General features: G+C 35.1%; 1 protein-coding gene across 2 annotated transcripts in view; it reads right to left on the bottom strand.

Moving 5' to 3' along the window:
* The window catches only part of FNDC1 (fibronectin type III domain containing 1), a 124,014-nt gene that overhangs the window by 37,997 nt on the left and 64,946 nt on the right, over nucleotides 1-21,071 (bottom strand). Inside the window, exons 5-11 of one of the 2 annotated variants that reach the window (XM_074187955.1) lie at nucleotides 14,049-14,255; nucleotides 12,276-12,374; nucleotides 9,975-10,092; nucleotides 8,976-9,163; nucleotides 6,899-7,006; nucleotides 4,670-4,858; nucleotides 39-2,876 (exon numbers count right to left, since the gene is read on the bottom strand). In XM_074187955.1, coding sequence (XP_074044056.1) covers nucleotides 39-2,876; nucleotides 4,670-4,858; nucleotides 6,899-7,006; nucleotides 8,976-9,163; nucleotides 9,975-10,092; nucleotides 12,276-12,374; nucleotides 14,049-14,255 — 3,747 coding nt within the window. The remainder of the gene's footprint in view (nucleotides 1-38; nucleotides 2,877-4,669; nucleotides 4,859-6,898; nucleotides 7,007-8,975; nucleotides 9,164-9,974; nucleotides 10,093-12,275; nucleotides 12,375-14,048; nucleotides 14,256-21,071) is intronic. The other variant, XM_074187956.1, reaches the window with a different exon arrangement.

Genomic DNA, 21,071 nt, shown 5'->3' with positions numbered 1-21,071 from the left:
AAAGAAAACTTGACCAAACATTTGAAAGAACAAATTACCTTGTCTGTAAGGAGGTCTCACAGGATATCTTGAAGGTGGGTTTCGTAATCTTGAGTTCATCATTCGTTGACGCAGTGAAAGCATGGGTGTGGTGGAAGAATAAGTAAGTGGGGCATGGGTAGTAGGTATACTACTGATGGTACTCAGGCTATCACGGGACCGTGGAAGAAATTTAGAAGGGGCATTAGGGATCTGTGAGGCTCTTGGAATATTGCCTGCTGGAGGAATAGGACGTTTTAAAGGAGTAGAGTTCTCTTCTTCATTAGATCTTACTGTATGAGGAAAGAGAGAACTTACAGACCTATCCTTATCCTTGCCAACATTTCTATTTATGTATTTACCACCAGAGGAAGGAGGCCACTTTGAAGCTGAAGAAGAAGAAATAGAATCTTCCTCTTTGTCTATTCTTGTATATTCTCTATCATCATCTTCATCATCATCATCATCTGAGACTGACTGAGACTTCAGAGAAGGTGACAGAGAACTTTTAGAAGATGGTTCTATTTTTGATGATGTGGAGTGGTATAGACTATCCTTTTTCTCCCCTTGGGATACTGTTCTGCTAGGAGCTCGAGCACGGGAATGAGAAAAAGGTAATGAGGGTTTTGCAGAGGTTTCTCTGGAACTACTGGATCTGCCAGCTGGCAAAGATAAACCTGAACCTCGGGAAGAGGGTGAAGAGGTGTGTTTGGTTTGGGGCTTTTTATCAGTATTTTCAGACTGTGACCCTATTTGCTGCTGTTTGGAAAGGGATGAGGTAGGAGATAATATATCTTTGTGATGGGTATGTGAGTGTGTATTTATCCTGATATCTTGGTCCTCCAATTCTGTGCTATAATTTTGTCTGTCATCATCATATCTACTTTCTGATTCCTGCTGTCGAGAAGCCTGATGTGAGAGCTGTCCTCTAGAGTTAGCAGAAAGAGTGGACTGACTAACTCTTGTTTTGAAGGAAGGGTGAGAGTTGGAATGAACATCTTGCGATGAGGAATAAGAATTTTCTGGTATAGGAAGCAATTGTTTTGATTTGGATAAAGGATTTTCCACTTCCTTACCCTGAGTATCATGAAGTTGATGTTTAGAAGTAGAAAGATGTGAAGATGGATGTCTTTCTGAAGAACCAGCTGTAGATCTGGAATCCTGAATGTTCATTACCTTTGTGGATACACTGGTCCCTGACTGGTGCTGAGATCTTGTAGATGGCCTTGTTCTGGCAGGTACCCCTTCTGTTCCTGTGTTTCGATGAGCATTTTGTGTGTATGGTTTGTTAGGAAAGGATGGTGAATTACCCTGAGAGTGTGCATCCAATAAGGATGACTGAGAAGTCAATGGAGACTTTGAATTTTCTGTGAGGGGCAGTTTTCGTTGAACACTTGATACTCTCTGGGGGATTCTTCTCCTGTGATCTGAACTTGGTGAAGTAGGCTGCCTTGAAGAAGACAGATGATCATTTACAATAGTAGAAGGAAGTGGTCTTTCTTCATCATCTTCCTCCCTTTCCTCCTCATCTCTATCAATATTTGAATCAACCCTAGGATCAGAAATACGATGAGAATGAATCCTAGATGATATTGTTGATTGAGGGGAACTAGAAGGCTGTAACCGAGTACCCTGGCTACTGCTTACCCTGTTGGGATATCGACTGCTGGAAGAAAATGGCCTACGTCTGGGAAAATTTAAGTTCCCAGTGATAGACTGACCTGCTGCTAACCTGGAGCGAAAGGTAGGAGGGGTAGAATCTGTCTGCCTTTTCTTATCTTCTGCATCATATTCTTCATTGCCATCATCATCTGAGCCATTCCTTTCATCTGGTTTCTGTTTCATTGAGGGGAGGTGGGAATGGGTGGGACTATGACGGGTTGAAGAAGAAACTGAAGATTGTGATGGCATGGCAGAGTTGACAGCTCTTGCCTCTTGATCATTTTTCAGCACACGAGAATGAGATCCAGAGTGAAATCTGGTTGGCAGTACCCTTGGAGCACCCCCATGAGAAGTTCTTGTTGCTGGGACTAGAAAACTTGATTTTTCCTCCCAGTTCTCTGATGGAACATTTGTATGAGCAGGCAAATGTGATTTTCCTTCTCCAAGTATAGGGCTCTTCTCCTGTTGATTTGATGGTATAGTCAACCGAGAACGTTCTGCAGTTTTGGAAACTGGCTTACCAGATGAAGGATATTTTGAGTTCAGAGGATCTTTAATATGTCTTTCTTTGTGGCCAACTTCATCAACTGGGTCATTATTAGTGTTTTCAATAGCTGGGTTAACAGAAGAGACTCTGGAAGAAGGATGAGAGTTTCGCATTCTCAAATGCCTGTTTTCATCATCATCACCATAGGAAGAGGAGGATGATAAAGATGTGGAAACAGACTGTGAACCCTGAGAGGAAGATGAAGAATCACGTGAATCTATATTTGTCTTCTGGGGTAATGTGGGAATGCGAGCTCTCACTGGGGTCCTTCCAGGTCCTAAGACAGAATGAAAAGATCTACTTGGTAATGGTGGCCTAACATTTCTCTTGGTATCTTGGATCTTGGACTGTGATGTTGGTGACTCTGAATGAGAATCTAAGTCATCATCGGTGACTTCTGTTGACTGAAGATTAGACCCTAATTCTGCTCTCTTTTTAGGAGCTAACTGGGATTTACTGAGAACCTCACTATTAGTCAAAAGTTTATTCTTTAAATCAGGAAGTGGGGTTTTTACATCCCCCACCTTGGGAGAAAGAGATGAATGAATGTGTTTAGAGGAAGAGACTTTTTGGGAAGGCTCAGGCTTTTTAGGATCCAATTTGTCTTCCATATTCTTTCTCTGATGAGCATTTGGATCACTGGTAACAGCTGCAATAGAGTTGTTAAAAAAATATTAACCACAGCTATAAGGCAGTAAATGATCACTTAAAAAGCATGCAGGAGAGGATATAATCAATCACCAAATAATATACCAAGTAATCTATTAAAATAACAAATTACATTTCCCACCCTGATCATAATGACCAAAAGGAAAGACATACTTTCCTTTATACAAGAAATGTGATACTGAAGTGGGGAAAAAGGAGTAGAATAATTTGAATTTCTGTAAACTGGATCAAGTATTAAATATCTTAAAAGAATTCTTTTAAGATATTTGAAATTTGACCTAACTTACAGAAATAAAATTCTTTTATATCTAACAGGACTATTTAAAGGAATAATAACATGAATCTTTTAGTCAAGCATAGGATGTTTGTAATGAGTAATCTGCTTTAAAGGTTCAAATTTTGTATATCAATTTTTATTAGAGTAGACTACACAAATATAATTTTCAAAATGTCCTAAATGAGATGGAGTAGAGTAACACAGGCATCAAGAAGGATTCAAATCCTGCCTCTGTCATTTTTGAGTTGTATGCCCATAAAACAAGTTATCTAATCTCCATATGTCCAAGGCAATTCCATGAGATATATCTTTAAAAAGCCATGTTTGAGTTGTACTGATGGAAGGAGTTTCCAAAATTCTAATTTCCCTGCACAGAAAAATTACACAGATTCTCCTCATAGCTGCATATAAATGATCTTGAATTGTGTTTAATATATGCTAAGAGATTGGGGTAAGAATAATTTTGATGTTGAATTGTTCTTATCTAAAGTCACAAGAGTAGAGTAAATGACTTGAATGATATACTTTTAAAATCATACTTTTCAAAGTCATTTCCTGTCCTCCAAAACCTGCCCTGTTCCCTCTCCTCTCTAATGCCTGAACATTCTTTCAAAAAGGGTCAAAACCATCATTGCACAATTAGAAAGAAGGCTTAGAATGCAGCAAGAATTTGGAAGCCTAAGGTGTATAAAATTATATCAGAGTCTTTTTTTTTAAGAATATGCTTTAACAGAGGATGGACAATGGGTGCCTAACAGTAAGTTGGTACTGTGGATATAGAACATGGAAAGGGAAGGCTGGGAGAACTAAAGGCAAACTTAACTTTTTTTCAAAATTTAACTTAAAAGCTGACCTGAGTTTGTTAACATATGACTGGTCTAAAAAGCACATAGTGAATAAAAAAGGACTGGCAATTATCTAGTTATTCTAGGTGTGGGTGGTCAAATAAGATAACATAGGAGAAAAAAGCCCCAGCATGTTTTGGGACCTGAGTTAACTTGACTATCTGTCAAAATTAATTGGATAAACCGGTTCACTGCCAATTCTTCTCTTCATATTTTTTGTTCAGACATAGTTCAAGTACATACAATACAAAAAGGAATTAAAATCAGTATTTTGATCTAAGGGGAGCAAAACAAACTTAGCAATAGCAAAAGTGTCCATATTTGATGTTCAAGTGTTTAATTTCCCTTTTATGTCCAATATTAAGTTAGAGAATGATATCAGTTAATTATAATTAATAATATTTTCATTTTATATGGAGAATTCAATGCAGCCTGCTGAGGAAAAAAACTATTTTTAAAAGAATCATTATGTAAGATTTTTTTTTTCCCTTCTAGAAATTTCCATGGAAATTTGTGATTAAATCTATAAATTCAACAGATCTTGAATCAGGACTATTATCTAAAAAAAAGAAAACACAAGACAAAGTGCCAGAATGATATGTGTGTGCGAGACAAAGACATAGTGAGAAAGCAATGAATACAGATGCTTACTTGTTGGCATAGCGACAATGAAGGCTTTAGACTGAGGACCCTGTCCTCTCCTGTTTGCGGCCCGGATTTTGAAAAGATAGCGTTCCCCAGGCTGCAGACCATCCACTATGGCAGAAGTAGTCTCTCCATGGTAGGTGAGGGACTTTGCTCCAAATGGTTTGAGAGCCGGGGCGTATGAAAGAATGTATTCTGAAATGATTTGGCAGACGGTTGGAAGGAGGAAACTGAAAACAGTCCTGTGTCCAGCAGACTGACTGTATGGGTAGGATGAATTAGAACGTGCATTACTAAAATTAAAACACTAGCAATGCACGTCAAGTCAACAGCCAGAATACAAAGACATGTGAGAAGTTGAACTAGCATTCATTCAAGCTACCAGACAGGATTTGTCATTAATTAGCTAGTGATGTTGTATTTTAAGTAAGTTAAGCATATGGAATCCAGGAGGCAAATCTTAAATGTTTTTTTTCCCAAAAAAACATTAATACAGTTCTTTTCCTTATTTCCTATTACTTCATAATTTGCTGTGATGGAAAAAATCAAGTGAAAACAAGCAACTATTGGAAATTGATTCTAACTAACTGGTGACTGTTTTTAAATTTTTTTTGTTTATTAAACTGTTGTTATTTTGTGTCAGTGCTTAGTTGACAAAATTGCTGATTTATTCTAGATAATTACAGAATAAGAAAGTGTGATAGTAATTACAATATTTTAAATGAAGGTATGCAATGATAAAAATATTTCAATAACATTCAAATGGTGGGTTGTCACTTTTAAAGCTCCCACTTAGAATATTAATCCTAACATTTCAGTCTTATAACAGGTATTTCAAACCTTTAGCTATTTTGATGCTAGTACTCTGAGAATAAACATTGTATTCAATAATGATGAAATAAAATTCCTTTGCTAATATAAATGATTACATGGTACAATATGTCCTAAAATGTAGCATTCTTTTCAATATCAATCAAAAATTTAATTTTTTTTCTCAATGTAATTGATGATTTCTGTTTTATATAACACAGTCATTTGCAGTGGTTAAAAGTTTAAAAATGAAGAAATCCATTATTCAAAGCCACATTGGTAAAATATGGGGATTGTATTATATTCTTTTGGATGAGGAACAGGGAAAGACTCCAATTACATACAGGATCTACTATTGTACAATAGAACTTCCTGTAAATAGCAAATGAAACAATTAGTATGAATTTCAGATCGTGAAATTAAAAAAAAATTGTGATATGAATGCCAGTCTAGGGATGGATAAGAAATATGAACAGAGAGGAACTATTCAGTCAAATGCTTTTGCTTTGGGAACTCAGTGGTGACTGTGCTTTCTGGCTATGTACTTCATTGGTTACTAACCAGAAATTCCTTCTAGTCTTTAGACTGGAACCATAGTGAGAAAAATGAAAAACCATATAACAGGAAACACTAGACAAAAGTAGCAAATCATCTCAGAATAGAGAAAATCTGGATAATATCGGTAGCTTCTTAAATGAAACCTTTTCTATCCATATCAATAAGGGACCATCTGCTTTATATAACTAACATTTAGTTAGCCCACACACATATACACACATACCATATGCGTGTGTGTATACATATGCATATATATATATAAGCATCTATATTATAAAGGGAAAGATTTGTTTACTATGTTCTCAGAAAATACATTTGAGAATCAACAATATGAGAATAGTTTGTTCAGTTTGTATATTTTAAATGTAATTATATTTTAAAACCACATTTTGTCAATAAGGGACTTGAACAAAAAGAATATAAATCCATCATCACTAGGCATTCTCACATATTTCCCTAATTATTTAAGGATATTTGTGGTTAACACTGGGTTTTTCAGTTCCTCTGTGGTGACTAGGTCATACATACATACATACATACATACATACATAACATTTTAAACTTCCGGTATTGTTCGGATGAATTAAGAAGACAATGCCACAAACACGAGATTAAGACATAAAGGATAAAACAAAAAAACTGACTATTGGGGGAAATGGACAAAACTAATTTTTGTATGCACATAGAAAATAATTACATCAACTGTCCTTCCTCTCAGGATTAAAACTCTCTAGTATACCTACTATTTCCCTAGTTGCTTTTCACATAATGTGAATAATTAGCACTGATCAATCATCTGGTACTTCGAGTATATGGCATAATTCACTTCCACTTCTTCATGCATTTTTTAAACAATAAACTTCCTACCTTTGACTCTCCCCTCTGTCTCTGGAAGTGCGTCCCAAGAAGCAGTGACAGCCGTTTGTTTGCCTTTTACAGGCCGGACATCCAAGTTTTCAGGTGCTGTGGTAGGAGCTATAAAAGAACAAATTACTCAAAAAGGTAAAGATTATAACAAGAAAATTACTATTAAATTCATCTTGATGCTGTTGTTACACGAGTGTCATACAATCTACAAAGGCAGATGATGCATGCTCACAATCCTTAACAGGCAAATATCATTCAAACAGATGTCATTATGATTGTCAGTGCATGTATGGGAAGCAAGTTCATGATTGATGCTGATATAACATAGTAATTTATATTACTACTATCACTATCTAAGAAGTAGATAAAACATGAGTTAAAATAATCTGATTAATAATTTCAGAGATTCAATTCCACCAATATTCACTGAATAATTAGTGTTAGCATTTATATTGCATTTTAAAGTTTGCAAAGTACTTTACATATTTTTTCTTGTATTATTCTCACAACAACCTTGGGAGGCAGGGCTATTTTAGTACTGGGAGGAAATTGTTATTATTCCTATTTTACAGTTGAGAAAATGAAGCAAGAAAAGTTAAGTGATTGGCTCAAGATCACATATCAAGTGTCTGAGACTGGATTTGAACTCATTTCATTCAGACTCCAGGTTTACCACTCTCTCCATTGAACTAAGGTGAGTTAAGTAAGTGAGTGAGTAAGCAGCTGAGACCAGATTTGAATTCAGGTGATCTTGACTCTAGAGCCAGTATTCTATCTACTGCCCATTCAGATTTATCTTGAAAGTGTACTATGAACTTAAACACTGTCCTCACTTTTATGATGAATGCAAAGCCATGTGAGAAAGTTTCCAGTCTCAGGATGTTCACATTCTAGTTGTGTGTACAAGAAGCATGAGGAAAACCAGGTATATACATGGCATTTGTTCAAGGCAGAATATGATCAATGTTATAAAGGTGGCAAAAACAAAATGCCTCAGAAGTATAGAAGAGGGAGAGATCACATCTAATTTAAGGAGATTGAAAGGTCCTAATAAAGGAGGAGTTTGAAATGGTCTTTAAAGGAAGGAGAGGATCATAAAAAATTCCATCTCCTAAAGAAAGCAAGAGAAAATATTCTGGGTGATGGTAAAAGCATGACCAATGGTGCTAAATTTGAAAAGTACAGTGAGTGGAATGCTCATGGAGCTAACTATCCATGATCCATTTTGGTAGGAGTAAAGATTATTATGGAAGATAATGGAAAATAAGAAGGTATTGGTTACATTGTTGAGATACAGGACCATAGATTCAAAATTGGAAGGAAACTGAAAGATCATCACATCCAACCTTCTCATTTTACAGATGAGGAAACTGAGGACAGTATCAAATATCAATTGTGTCAGAGGCAGGATTCAAGCCCAAGTATTCCTGAGTTTGAGGAGAATTCAATTCACTAGATTAATACACCTGGAGTTTTAAAGAGAGTATTGAAACAGCTCAGAGAAAGTTATGCATGGGTCATGTAATCTTTGACAAAGGGAAAATTTTGGATAAGATACTGATAGTCTCTGGGCCTCGGTTTTCTTATCTATAAAAAAGGAGAGTGAATAATCTAATTTATATGTTCCCTTCCATGTCTGATCCTATAATCTATGATCTATAATCATCAAGAAGTGCTACAATGTACACAGTACCCTTAGTATGTGAATTCTCAGAATTAAACATAAGCCTTCACCCTGGGAGAGGATATTTTTCCCTTCTGTAATCACAATACACAAGGGTTATTTATGTACATTATGTAAGTGATATTTAATGGATTCCATATGTTGAAAGAATAGCAATTTAATATAATAATTCAGCACAGGGCAAAGCATGTCTCTGGGAAAATGGTCAAACAACAACTTTGTGTTTATACGTGGAACCTTCAACAACAAATTTAAAGCCAACCTCTCTCCTTTCTGCTGTATTTTTATGCTTGGACTCTAATAACCTGGGTGTCTTGGAATTGTGTTCTTTATGAATCCTACTGCAGGGATACCTCCCCAAGAGAAAATTGAAAAACTCTTTCAAATACAAACCAGATTCTGGTGTTCTTTGAAAGACTGAAGTACTCCATTTGCCATCTCTTTCACCCTGTGAAATACGGACTGCAAATTCATACATGGTATCTGGAATCAAGTTTTCAATCAGAGTTCTTCTTCCAGAAACCTGTTTAAAATCCCACCTTGCTGATTCTCCTTTCTCTCGATAGCGCACAGTATACTGCCTATTGATTAAAAAAAAACAGTTCATTGTTGGCATTCATTCAACAAAATTCTCTGGGAGTGAAAACTTACTGTCCTTTCTCTTTATCTATTGATTTTGTAGGATGCATAGACTCTGCAAGGAAATCAAATAAGAAGGAAATCAATCCTTGGTCATATTTATCAGACCAGGAAACCAATTTAAGTACACAGAAGAAATGCTGTGGATTTTGAGGCCAAGGAAGACAAGACCTGATGTTCTGTGTAAGAGGTCCTTTTAAGGGCTCTGAAGCTACAAAATCAAGAAAAATGACTCAAAGAGGATAGTCCTGCCTATGGAAGAAGTGAGGCTGTAAGGGATAGGAAAACAGGCACTAGTACCAGAATTGAACCATATGGGAATCCATGGAAAAAAATACCAGGAGGTCACTATGGTAGGGTAGTAGATGGGAAAGCAGATTTACCATCAGTTGGAGCCAAAACAAAAAATAAATTGCAAGCCTCAGGCACATATGAGAAGACCTAAAACTTGGACATGGGGAACTTTATGCTCTGAGAAGAAAAGGCATCTTCAATCTTGTAGGACTTAAACTGTACAGGGCAATTTACTATATTTCTTTTCCATGCAATTGCCTTCATGGTAACTCTGCAGTAATCAAGTAGTTATAAGTAAATGTACATATTTACAAGGATGGTACCTTGGTACCAATTAATATGATAGATCAGCTCTGAAAAGCTAGATGACTAAAATCAAAGGGTTTGAGTAGACTCTTTCATCTCATTGAATATCATTCAGTGAATAAAAACAAGACCCAGTAAAATAAATGAGACTACCTAGATGCAACTGTCCTTTTCTGTTTTTCCAAAATGGGATCCACCCAGGCAACAAGGACCGACTGAGATGACATAACTCGGACAGTTATGTCTTCAGGCTCTTCAAGCTCATCCTCCTCTGCAATAACAAAACAGAGTGATTACGGCAAAATCTAGGAATTCTTTGAGACTATTGAATTACTTCATTGATGGGGAAAGGCAGAAGGAAGGAAAAGAGAGATAGAGGAAAAAGGAAGAAAGAAAAAGAAAAAAGAGAAGGAAGGAAGAAATAAGAAAGAACTCTCTCTTACATTTTAAATGAGACTGAGAAAAGACTTAAATAATTCTGTGCAATAAATAGAAAATTTAAGCCAAAAAAAAAAAACTCAGCCTAAAAGGCAGAGTATATCACCTTACTATTACTATGTAATAAAGAATAATTACTTTATTTAAAGCAATTTATTCTGCTCAAGGATACTATTTAAAATTCAGAATTTTATCAATTTATAACAATATTCTTAGCACCACCTTGGGGATGGGAGCAAGGTCGAGTTAGGAATTGGTTAAAATGGCATCAATTGATGAATTGGACGTGAAATGCTAGTTATGACTCAAACAACTAAAAGCATTGAGGCAGTATAGGAGATAGTTCCCTATTCTCTGAGACAGGAAGACTGAGTTCTGAATATTGTCTTTAGTCCTTTCTAGGCATTACAATCCTAGGCAAGACTTTTAACTTCTTTTAAACCTCAATTCTGCCTTCTATACAATGGAGAAATATTAGAACCAACCTTAAAGGATTGCTATAAAGATCAAATTAGATAATTTATGTAAAGAATATAAATGTCTATTATTATTGGTGTTGTTCAATCTTAGATTAGGCTGTGGAAAACCATGAGAGATTGAGTTGTTTTCAGTCATATTCAATTTTTGTGACCCCATTTGGGGTTTTCTTTTCAAAGATCCTGGAGTGGTCTGCCATTTCTTTTCCACCTCATTTGACAGATGAGGAAACTGAGGAAAATAGGGTTAAGTGATTTGCCTGGGGTCACACAGGTAGAAAAGGTCTGAGACTGGATTTGAATTCAGATCATTCTGACTCTATCCACTTGCCACCTGTCAATTTTCATACTTTAGAATTGAAGGGGGAAAAGAGATGGGAATATATGAAAGTCTTATTGTTTCCTTGAATAACAGTCCAGAGAAAGCACTTAGACAACATGGAGTAGTGAGCAGAAAACTGGCCCCTCATTTCAGTATGTCCTGGGTTCAAGTTATGGCCATGGGCAATTCACTTAGCATTTTAGTGCCCCAAGCAGCAATCTAACTCTCATAGCTGTAGAAAAGTTGTTGATCAAACTTAGTAGTCAGAGTTCCCTTATCATGAATTTTCTACATTGATGAAATCATTTGTATCAAAAAAAAAAGAAAAGAAACATACAACAGGAATAAAACAAATTATTTATAAGTACAGGAAGACGGGTGTCTAGGTGGCATAGTGGATAAGGCACCAGCCTTGGAGTCAGGAGTACCTGGGTTCAAATCCGGTTTCAGACACTTAATAATTACCTAGCTGTGTGACCTTGGGCAAGCCACTTAACCCCATTTGCCTTGCAAAAAAAACCTTAAAAAATAAGTAAAGGAAGAAGGTTGAGAGAAGAAAATTCTCCTATTATAAAGAATAAGTGGCACAATTCTCAAATCTGGTGAGTCTGGATTTGCCTGTGAATGAAAATTATAATTTGCTTTTCTTAGAGCATTTACAATAATTTCATAAATGAATTTCAAACATCTGTGTATATGTAGCAAAACAAAGATATATCCATGGACCATGAGTCACTGCAAGAGTAATTTTTTGCATACTTAACTTTGCATACTTTACTATGCTATCAATTTTCTATATAGAATATGAGTGATTATTAGCATAAGATCAATATGAATTGGTCTTATTTCATGTAACCACACTCCAAACATCTATTCATCCATCTTGCTTAGAGTTACTGGTACCAAGCGATAGTTTCTGTGGAATCGGTGCTGAAACTTTAGGTAGAATAAGTATATTACATTGAATCTTATTTATCACTTAATGATGCCTTTCCATTTGAAGTGTTTAAGGGAGAAACATTTCAGCAATGAGTTGTACCACCAGAACAAAGCTACCATGTGAATAAAATAGAGAGGAGAAATACTAAATTTTAAAAAGATGCTCAGGTTTCTTTAGAATTTGATTTTTATTCAGTAGAACACAGTCATCCCATAAGCATCAAACTCATCACACATAATGATCTGCAGGTTAACCAGAAAGTATTTACAAAAACTTACCTTCAGTTTTTCGCTTGGTCAAAGCAGCCCTATACACAGGCTGGCTCTGCCCCTGGGAGTTCATAGACTGCAAGGAGACCACATACACCGACTCAGAGGCTACCAAGAAAACAAAAAGACATTTCTGCAACCCCTTTCCCATCAGATATAAAAGGATTTGGAGGTAGAATCAATCTCTGTCTATCAGTATGAAAGGAAGCATCCTGGAGTGGCTAAGAAAGCAAGCCTCAAAGCCAGAAAGACCTGGGCAAGTCCTGCCTATGGCATAATGACTGTGTCACTTTGAGTAAGCCACTTAGCCAAAAGGTTAGAAGTCACAGAGAAGGTTCTAGATTGATAAAAGTTCCCTCCCCCTAGAAATTCTCTAAAGCAATGAAGTGACAGATCCAGACACTGTCCTCTATTTATGTAGGTATTTGAACTTTAAAATGTAATACTGTAATTCTCTTCCCTCTATTTACTATCGCTCTTCATAGTTTATCCAAGATCAATATAAGAATGAAATAACATGGTGAACTGCCAGTTCAGCTACTGATCATGATCAGATTTGTATGTAAGGAAGAATAATCTTTTAATGGGGTGAAATACAAATCAAATAATGGAGAGACAAGGGACTGAAAGACTAGGAAATAAATTGAGCTTATTCTACTGTGACAGTAGTGGGAATGGTCAGAAGGGAATATATTGATAGATATCACAGAGGAAGGTTTGACAAGCCTAGACAAATGATGGTATGAGGCAGAAAAAGGTCACAGATGACACCATTGTTTCAACATGGGAGACAATGAATGGAAGTACTATTAACATACATAAGAAATGAGGTACCTTGTGGACGTGTCAAGTAAGTGATTGGAACGGAAAGTATGAAGCTTAAGGATGACTGGAAATCATCTGCCTAAAAATTCCATTTGAAGTCATGGGAGTACATGAGGATAATAACAGGGGAGTGACTAGAGGGACAACAAAGGAGGACCATGGACAAAACCTTAAGGAGAATCAATTTTAAAGGATCAGGAAGAAATACCAAACAAGAAGAAAGAAGAAATGGCTCCTTAGGAGGAAGAAAATCAAGAGAGTGTGATATTCATAGAAATCAAAGAAGGGAATTACAAAAAGAAAAAAGATGGTTAATAGTGTCAAATGTCATCAGTTTTTAGCATCGTCAGGCAACAGTAGGTGCTTACTATTTATTGGCTGTCTTACCGAAATTCTATAAAGAAGATGAATGAGAGTACAGAGAAAATCATTGAATCAGGAAGCAGGTCATTATTAACCTTTGAGTGATAATTTTTCATTCTGGGGTCAGAGATTAGAGTTAAAGGCCTATAAAATGAATGAGTGGCAAGAATATGAAAGTATCTCTTTCTCAAGAAGTTTGGTAGAGCCTTACCCTTATCTAAGGATAAAATTAATTTCTATTGGGAAAACATCATATGGTAGGGTGTCTGCTATTTACAAGAAGGAAAAATAAATATACATGAAACTAAAGGAATTTATGAAGCCAAAATAATTTTCTTGGAGTTTTTGGTTGCTGTTATTATTATTCTCAAAAGATGATAAAAATGTATGTAGAGAGGGGGAAATTTGAGCAAATATGGTCTATGAAAAAATTAATTGGATAAGAGAAAAATACATTTTATTCAACATAACTTTTAATGTTTAAAAACATCTTTACTTATTCCCAGGACTATTTCTGAAGTTAGCTGTTCTGAATAATAGAAAAAAGAAAATCATGATCATTTATCATTGCAGTCACTCTGTAATTGGACTCACCTAGTTTTTTAATTTCATGTGCTCGTTCATCCCTTGTCAGAGGAACATAATTCATTTTCCTGCCACTTTCTCCATAGCCCAATAGAAAACCTTGGGACCTACGTGGACTCTTCACACCTGATGCACGCGGTGCCTTCCACTGAACAGAGAGTTTGTCATCTGAAGATCGGACTCGAACTCTCAAAGGTTTGTTTGGCACTTCCTTTTCTTAAAAAAGAAACAGAATACAAAAATGTAGCATTTAGATTTTGATAACCCACAGGTATGATGTCTTTTCAAGCTTAGTCACAAAATTTTGGAGCTGTGTTTGCAGATAAACTCAAAAACATCAACGAAAAGCATTTGACAAAGAAGAGATAGATGACACTCTTAACACCTTTTTCACCACAAATGTCAAACAAAATGGAGTTAACAAAAATATCTGCTAGAAACCATGGATATTCTAAAATGTTCTCTTTTTATCCTTTTTTTCCTTTTTTGCAACTTCCACCTCCCCAAATTTAAGCCCAATTAGGACAGTGGAGTATCATCTAAAGAGTCAATGCTGAAGTATAATACAGCCCTACCATAACCTGCTACTGTCCATTAGAAATCCACCCCTAAAATAGAAAATAAAAGGTTCTTTTGGTTTGTTTTTACTTAGTTTCTGTTTTAATTCTATTTGCCCACATTCTTGAGCTTCTGATATTCCAGACAACATAACACAAATACTTAACCATGCTGCACTTCACATATCTTCACTTTTTCTCTTTTTGCTAAATAAATACTTAAGATATTGCCTAAATTGTTTACATTTTCTGAATGATTTATTCCTGAAGTCATAATTCAGTGCCTAAGTTATTTTGGTTTCACACTAAACAAAACTGTCAAATTGGGTACACACATATAGCACAAACATATACTATCTATTCCATTTTTGGACCTTTTTGGACTTTAAGGATGAAGTTATGAAGCAAGTATTTTACCAGGATATCCCTCCCTCTCCCCCGCCCTTTGAGTTTTGCCTAGAAGTTTTGGGAAAATGTAGTAGCAATTAAAGAAAAAAATTGTGGGGTAGTAGATGGAGAGCCAGTTTCAAGGTCAGGAAGACATGAGCTTGAGTCTCTCCTTTGACTGACTTTTCTGGGAAATTATATAAATTATAGTGAAAGTATCCACCTGTATTAGTAATGGGAATTTTCTCACTCCAAAATTTTCTATTCTATGGAAATTACAGGTTTGGCCACTATCAAATCAATTTACACAAAAGGATTGATTCAACTTTGAATAAAATGTCCAAAATGCTTTCTTTTTCTGTAAAATTCAGGGGTGAAATTACTCTAAATTAATAAATTTTCCCCCCTCAAAAATCAAATCCTGAATAAATGATTTTTTTTTCAAGATTTCTTTATATTCTAGTTTCCTTCAGATTCAGGGCATATTGATAGTTTTTTTTTAGTTTGTTTGATGTGAATCTAATATATCATGCATTTAATTATATTTGATAAAGTATATTATTTAATTATATATAATTTAATTAATTCTATAAGTCTCCAGCATAGTCAAAATGGATCTTCTCACTGTTCCTTACAGAATATTGACTGTCCCCATTCCGAAAATATGCTTTCTCCCCCACAATTTCATCAATTTCCTTTCAGATTCAGCTCAAGTGCACTTCTACCTTGAGGTTTTTCCCCATCCCCTCAACGCTTAGTGCCTTCCCCTCTGAAATGTACTTGTATCTTATATGTATGCTGTATTGTCTCCATCAATAAAATGCAAACTCCTTAAGAACCCAAAAAAATTTCAAGATGAGTAAAGACCTTCAACTGAGTTACAGAATTCAACCAGGGAAACAAGAATGCAACCAGCAATAGCTAACCACCAAACACAACAGATACAACATCTAATGGAAATCATTCCTTAAAAATTCGAATCAGCAAATAAAAGAAGAGAATATAGATGAATGTTTTAGAGAATATTGTATAAAGGGAAGATGAGTTATCACATCCCAGAAGGCTACACAGAGATTCTAGTGCATGCAAATTAGCAAGCGATGATGATGATATTGATGATGATGATGATGTTTATCCTTCATTCTTGAAGAAAACTATGACATCAAAGAGGCAATGCCATGACATGAGCATGAATTTTATTTGAGTGAGGCTGTCACCAGCCTCAGTTTCTCTTCCGGAGTCATCTGGGTCCAGTAACCAGATAGGAATCAAGATAATTGGAGATAGTGCTGGATGCAGGGCAAACAGGGTTAAGTGACTTTCCCAAGGTCAAACAGCTATTGTCTGAAACCAAATTTGAACTCTGGTCCTCCTGACTTCAGGTGTTCTGTCCACAGGCTGTTCTAGCAAATGAAGACCATATAACTTACCTGCTTGGATAGAGGATATTATATTGGAATGTTAATTAGAATCCTTAATTCCCCAAAAGATCAGGGATACCCTTGGTATTGAGTTTGTTCTTTGCCAACATAGATCTTGACCTCTTTAAACTTCAATAGGAAGTTTTCATTATTTGGTTTGACAAAACAATTCATCAACCTTCAAGGGATGAGGTTTTCTACACTGAATGAGACTGATTTTGAGATAAGTAATTATACATTCTGTCACTGTACCATACTCAAAGCCTTCCCTGTGTTCTAAAAGACAATTAATTAGCATCTCATAAAACAATATATAGTTTTATGGCTAACTAAATCACTTTCATGAGATACCTGATAATGCAAATAAATGATAGTATTTTTAAAGTGCTATAAGATTTGCAAAGCATTTTATAAATATTATTTCATGTTACTTTTACAATTGGGGGGATGGTAGTAAATGTCATTATCATTCTTATTTTTTTAACAGATGAGAAAACTAAGGTACCAAAAAGTTAATTGACTTGCTCCAAATCAGATAACTAGTAACTGCCTCAAGCTAGATTTTAATTCAAGACATCTTCACTACCAGTTCAATGCTATAGTGATTGCTTCTCCAAGCTGCCTCCTTAAGTGTTCTAGTTCTCTGACCAAAATAGCCTCACTGGAATAAATGATCAATCATAGTTTCAAGAACTAGTTCTGAAAAATGGTAAATCCAAAAAGTAAACTTAAAAAAAGCAATTTCCAAAAGAAAATAAATTTAGAAAAGTACACAGTATTCCAATTCATCAAAGATGCCAGTTGCACAAAAGAATAATCAGATAAATTTCCATACTGATAATTCTTAATTCATACTAACATTAAGCACTATGTATGAGCAGATGTTTTAGACAGACAAAAGGGGTCCAAGACAAATTCAGCTGTCAAATTTGTTTGAGTTTCTGAAGTCCTAGTTGGGTGACTTTGGCAGGAAGAAAAATTCTAATTAAGTAGAGTTTGACCTTGATAACAAGTGGCATTCCTTTCCACTGGAATTACTATTTAGAGGTTCTTGAGAGTTAGAAGGCATAAGTGACAACACAGAATAGCCAAAAAGTCTCTTTATTTGGTAAAACTAATGTAGTTTTGAGCAAAAAGCAGTTTACTTGTTCTTAAGTAAAATGAGTTATAAAATTGGTCTCTAAAAGGTTTCTCCCAGCTTTATAGCCATGATCCTGAGACATGGTATTATCCGAAATGAAAGTGAGATCTTGGTGGAGATTTTATTTTGTTTAATAACGGGAAAAATTTGGAGGATATTAACTACATCAAGGAAAGTAACCACTTTTACTTTTCCAGGGACTTTTGTTGACAGGAAAATTTTTTAGATTTTGGCGAATCTGAAGCACACTTTATGTTTATATATTTATATTGGTATAAAAAGACTGAGGCAGCTAGGGGATTCTGAGGAGAAAGTAGAGTTGGGAAGAACTGAATTCAAATCCAATATTGGGCATTTATCTGTGTGACCTTGGGAAAAATTATTCTGTCTCAATTTCCTTATCTGTAAAAAATAATTGCACTTCTTTCCCAAGGCTGTTATGGTCTCAAATGAGGTAATATTTGTAAAATGCTTTGCAAACCTTAAAGTTCTATAGAAATGTTATTTATTGTTATTTTATACCTCCACAGAACCTAGAATCATTTACAAAAAAGATAAACCAATCAAGAAATATTTATTAAGGGGCTACTATGGACAAGATACTGTGCTAAGCAATATGGGCTACAAAGACAGAAATGAAACAGAGATAAAAAGTGGTTCTTCAAGCTACTGATCCTTGGAAAATTGCTAGCATAGAGAAATTCTAGAATTATGATCTATGTATATTTAGAAAAAGAAGCAAGTCAATGTGGGTTCTTTAAGAACAAATCATGCCAGACTTATCTAATTTTTTTTTGCACTAGATTTTTAAACTTGATAGATCAAGAAAATTTCATAGATATCATATGGGAGAATTTCAAAAAATATGAAAAAACTCCTCATGTATCCTTGTGGAAAAATAGATTAAAAATAAACTAAAAAATAGTACAGTTGCATAGGTTTCATATTTGGTTGAATAAACAGACTTTCAAGGTGTTAAGAAATTCATATAGAGTTGGAAGTTTCTGGCGATTTGTTAAAGGGCTCAATGCTTAATCCTGTTCTATTCAGTGTTTTTAGTAATGGCTTTATTTAATGACATATTTATCTAAATTGCAAATGATAAGAAATTGAGGGACAGCTAGGTAGTGCAGTGGATAAAGCACCAGTCCTGGAGTCAGGAGACCCTGAGTTCAAATCTAACCTCAGGAACTTAATAATTATCTAGCTGTGTGACCTTGAGCAAGTCACTTAACCCTATTGCCTTGCCAAAATAAAAGTCAATGTCAACAGAAATATTACATTCAAAATGAATTAGGTCAGGGCTGTCCAAAATGCAGGGGCCCACAGTGTAATTTTATGCCCCCTGTGAGTTGACTAAATGCTTTAGTAAACAAATCTGAGTTACCACAGAGTTCTCACTAAACTGGCAGATCAAAATATATTGTCTATTGTTTCAATAAAAATGTTGAAAAGTAAGATTGGACAGCCCTAATAGTTCTATAGTTCTGACCTATAAACGACATATGAAAACAATGTGGTACAGTGGAAATAATATTGGTTGGAGTCAGGAAGATTGAAGTTTAACTCCCATCTCTCACACTTACTGTGTGACCATGGACCTGGACATCATGGCTTCTGGGGTCCCTTCTTCCTCTTGTTCTATGATCTAATGTACTATGTTGTATTGTGAGAGTCACGGTTTAGGAAGAATATCAACAATCACAAAACATGATTTAAGTGGAGATCATCTTAAAAAAAAAACAGAGATATTTAGTCTACCAACTTGAGCACTGATATGAAAAGTTTATTAGACCTGTGACTTCACTGGTCTATGAACTTCCAAATGAGGAAATTCCCTTGACTAATATAGGTCATCATCTTCTCTGGTTTTTGTATCTTAGGGAGTTGGCTATAGTAGTGAGAAGCAAGTGACTTGCCCAAAAGGCCCAGCCAGCTATGCATTAGTGGCAGATTTTGAAGCTCCGTCTTCCTGACTCTGAGGTCAGCTCCCTAGTCACTACACTAACCAGTCACAAAAGACATCAACACTACTACAATAAAACCACACTTTCTTAATTGTAATATCAACTTAAATTTTGTGAAGAGTCTGGATCAGAAAGTAAGAATAAGGCAAATCTTAATAGTTTACAATATGCAAAGAGCATAGTATCTTCTCTAGGAATAATAAAATCTCCAAGGCAGAATACTGTACACATTAACAACAGCAACACTGTGTGATGATCAACTATGACAAACTTAGCTCTCCTAAGCAGTACAATGATAAAAGACAATTCTAAAAGACTTGTAATGGAAAATACCATCCATATCCAGAGAAAGAATATATGGAGTCTGAATGTAGACCAAAGGATACTATTTTCCACTTTTAAAATTTGTTTTACACTTATGTTTTTTTCTCTCTCATGATTTTTCCCTTTTGTTTTGGTTCTTTTATAACATGACTAATATGAAAAATTAATTATATTTGTATAACCTATATCAGATTACTTGCTGTTAAGGGGAGGTGGGAGGGAACAGTGAGAGAAAACAATGTGAAACTCAAAATCTTACCCCCAAAAAATGAATGTTGAAAATTATCTTTGCATGTAGTTAGAAAAATAAATAAGTATACACACATACACACACACACACACACACACACAAGAATCTCCAGGGTGGAAGGAAGACCAGAAAGTCCTAGAACCCAAGTAGTTTCACTCTATATGAAAAAGGGATTTCTTCTATAATATCCCAAATATCCAGCCTACACTGGATTTAAAAAAACTGAAGATACCAAGCCTTTATTCAACCTAAAACCACATTAGCTTTTTGGAATCTCATTTCAACTTGTTGACTCATACTCATACTGAGATAAGTCTTATAAGATCCCTAAATATTATTGGATGAAATACTTACAAAATTGAATTTTTAAAAGCCATGTACACAACAAATAGGGTGCTCCCTGGTTTTACCATACTACAGTTTCCTGAATGTCAGAGATAAAGGACATATTGATCATCTTTAAATCTACTCCAATGCCATATACAGAATAAACATTCAATAAATATTTTTAGTATATTTTTGAGTAAATGAATGAATAGATCCAATCAAATGGAAACAGAATAACTTCTTTCCAGGGTACTGACCTTTTAACTTCTCTGTCTAAAATAGGATATTACTATTATTCAATCTAATCAATGGGTCATTGATTTTTTTTAAAAAAGCTACTTAAATACCTAGCTGTGTGGCCTTGGGCAAGCCACTTAACCCCATTTGCCTTGCCAAAAACCTAAAAAAAAAAAAGCTACTTAAAACTTTTAGCAGCTTGACTAACTACCACATTTCTAGTCCTTATATTTTAAAAATCAGACTGGATTTTGTTGTTTCAGAATTCTTCCAAAATCTTTTCAATTATTTTCTTCTAGTGATTTCTAAGTTACAAAAAACTTTAAATATCTTTGATAACTTATTTTTTAATCATTTTTAAATCATATGCACACTGAAGGAAATTTTATCCACATTTCAAATTTGTTCATAGTTAAATCAT

This window comes from Macrotis lagotis, chromosome 5 (genome assembly GCF_037893015.1).
Source record: "Macrotis lagotis isolate mMagLag1 chromosome 5, bilby.v1.9.chrom.fasta, whole genome shotgun sequence".
Classification (NCBI taxonomy): domain Eukaryota; kingdom Metazoa; phylum Chordata; class Mammalia; order Peramelemorphia; family Peramelidae; genus Macrotis; species Macrotis lagotis.
This window is presented reverse-complemented; position numbering and strand designations above follow the sequence as displayed.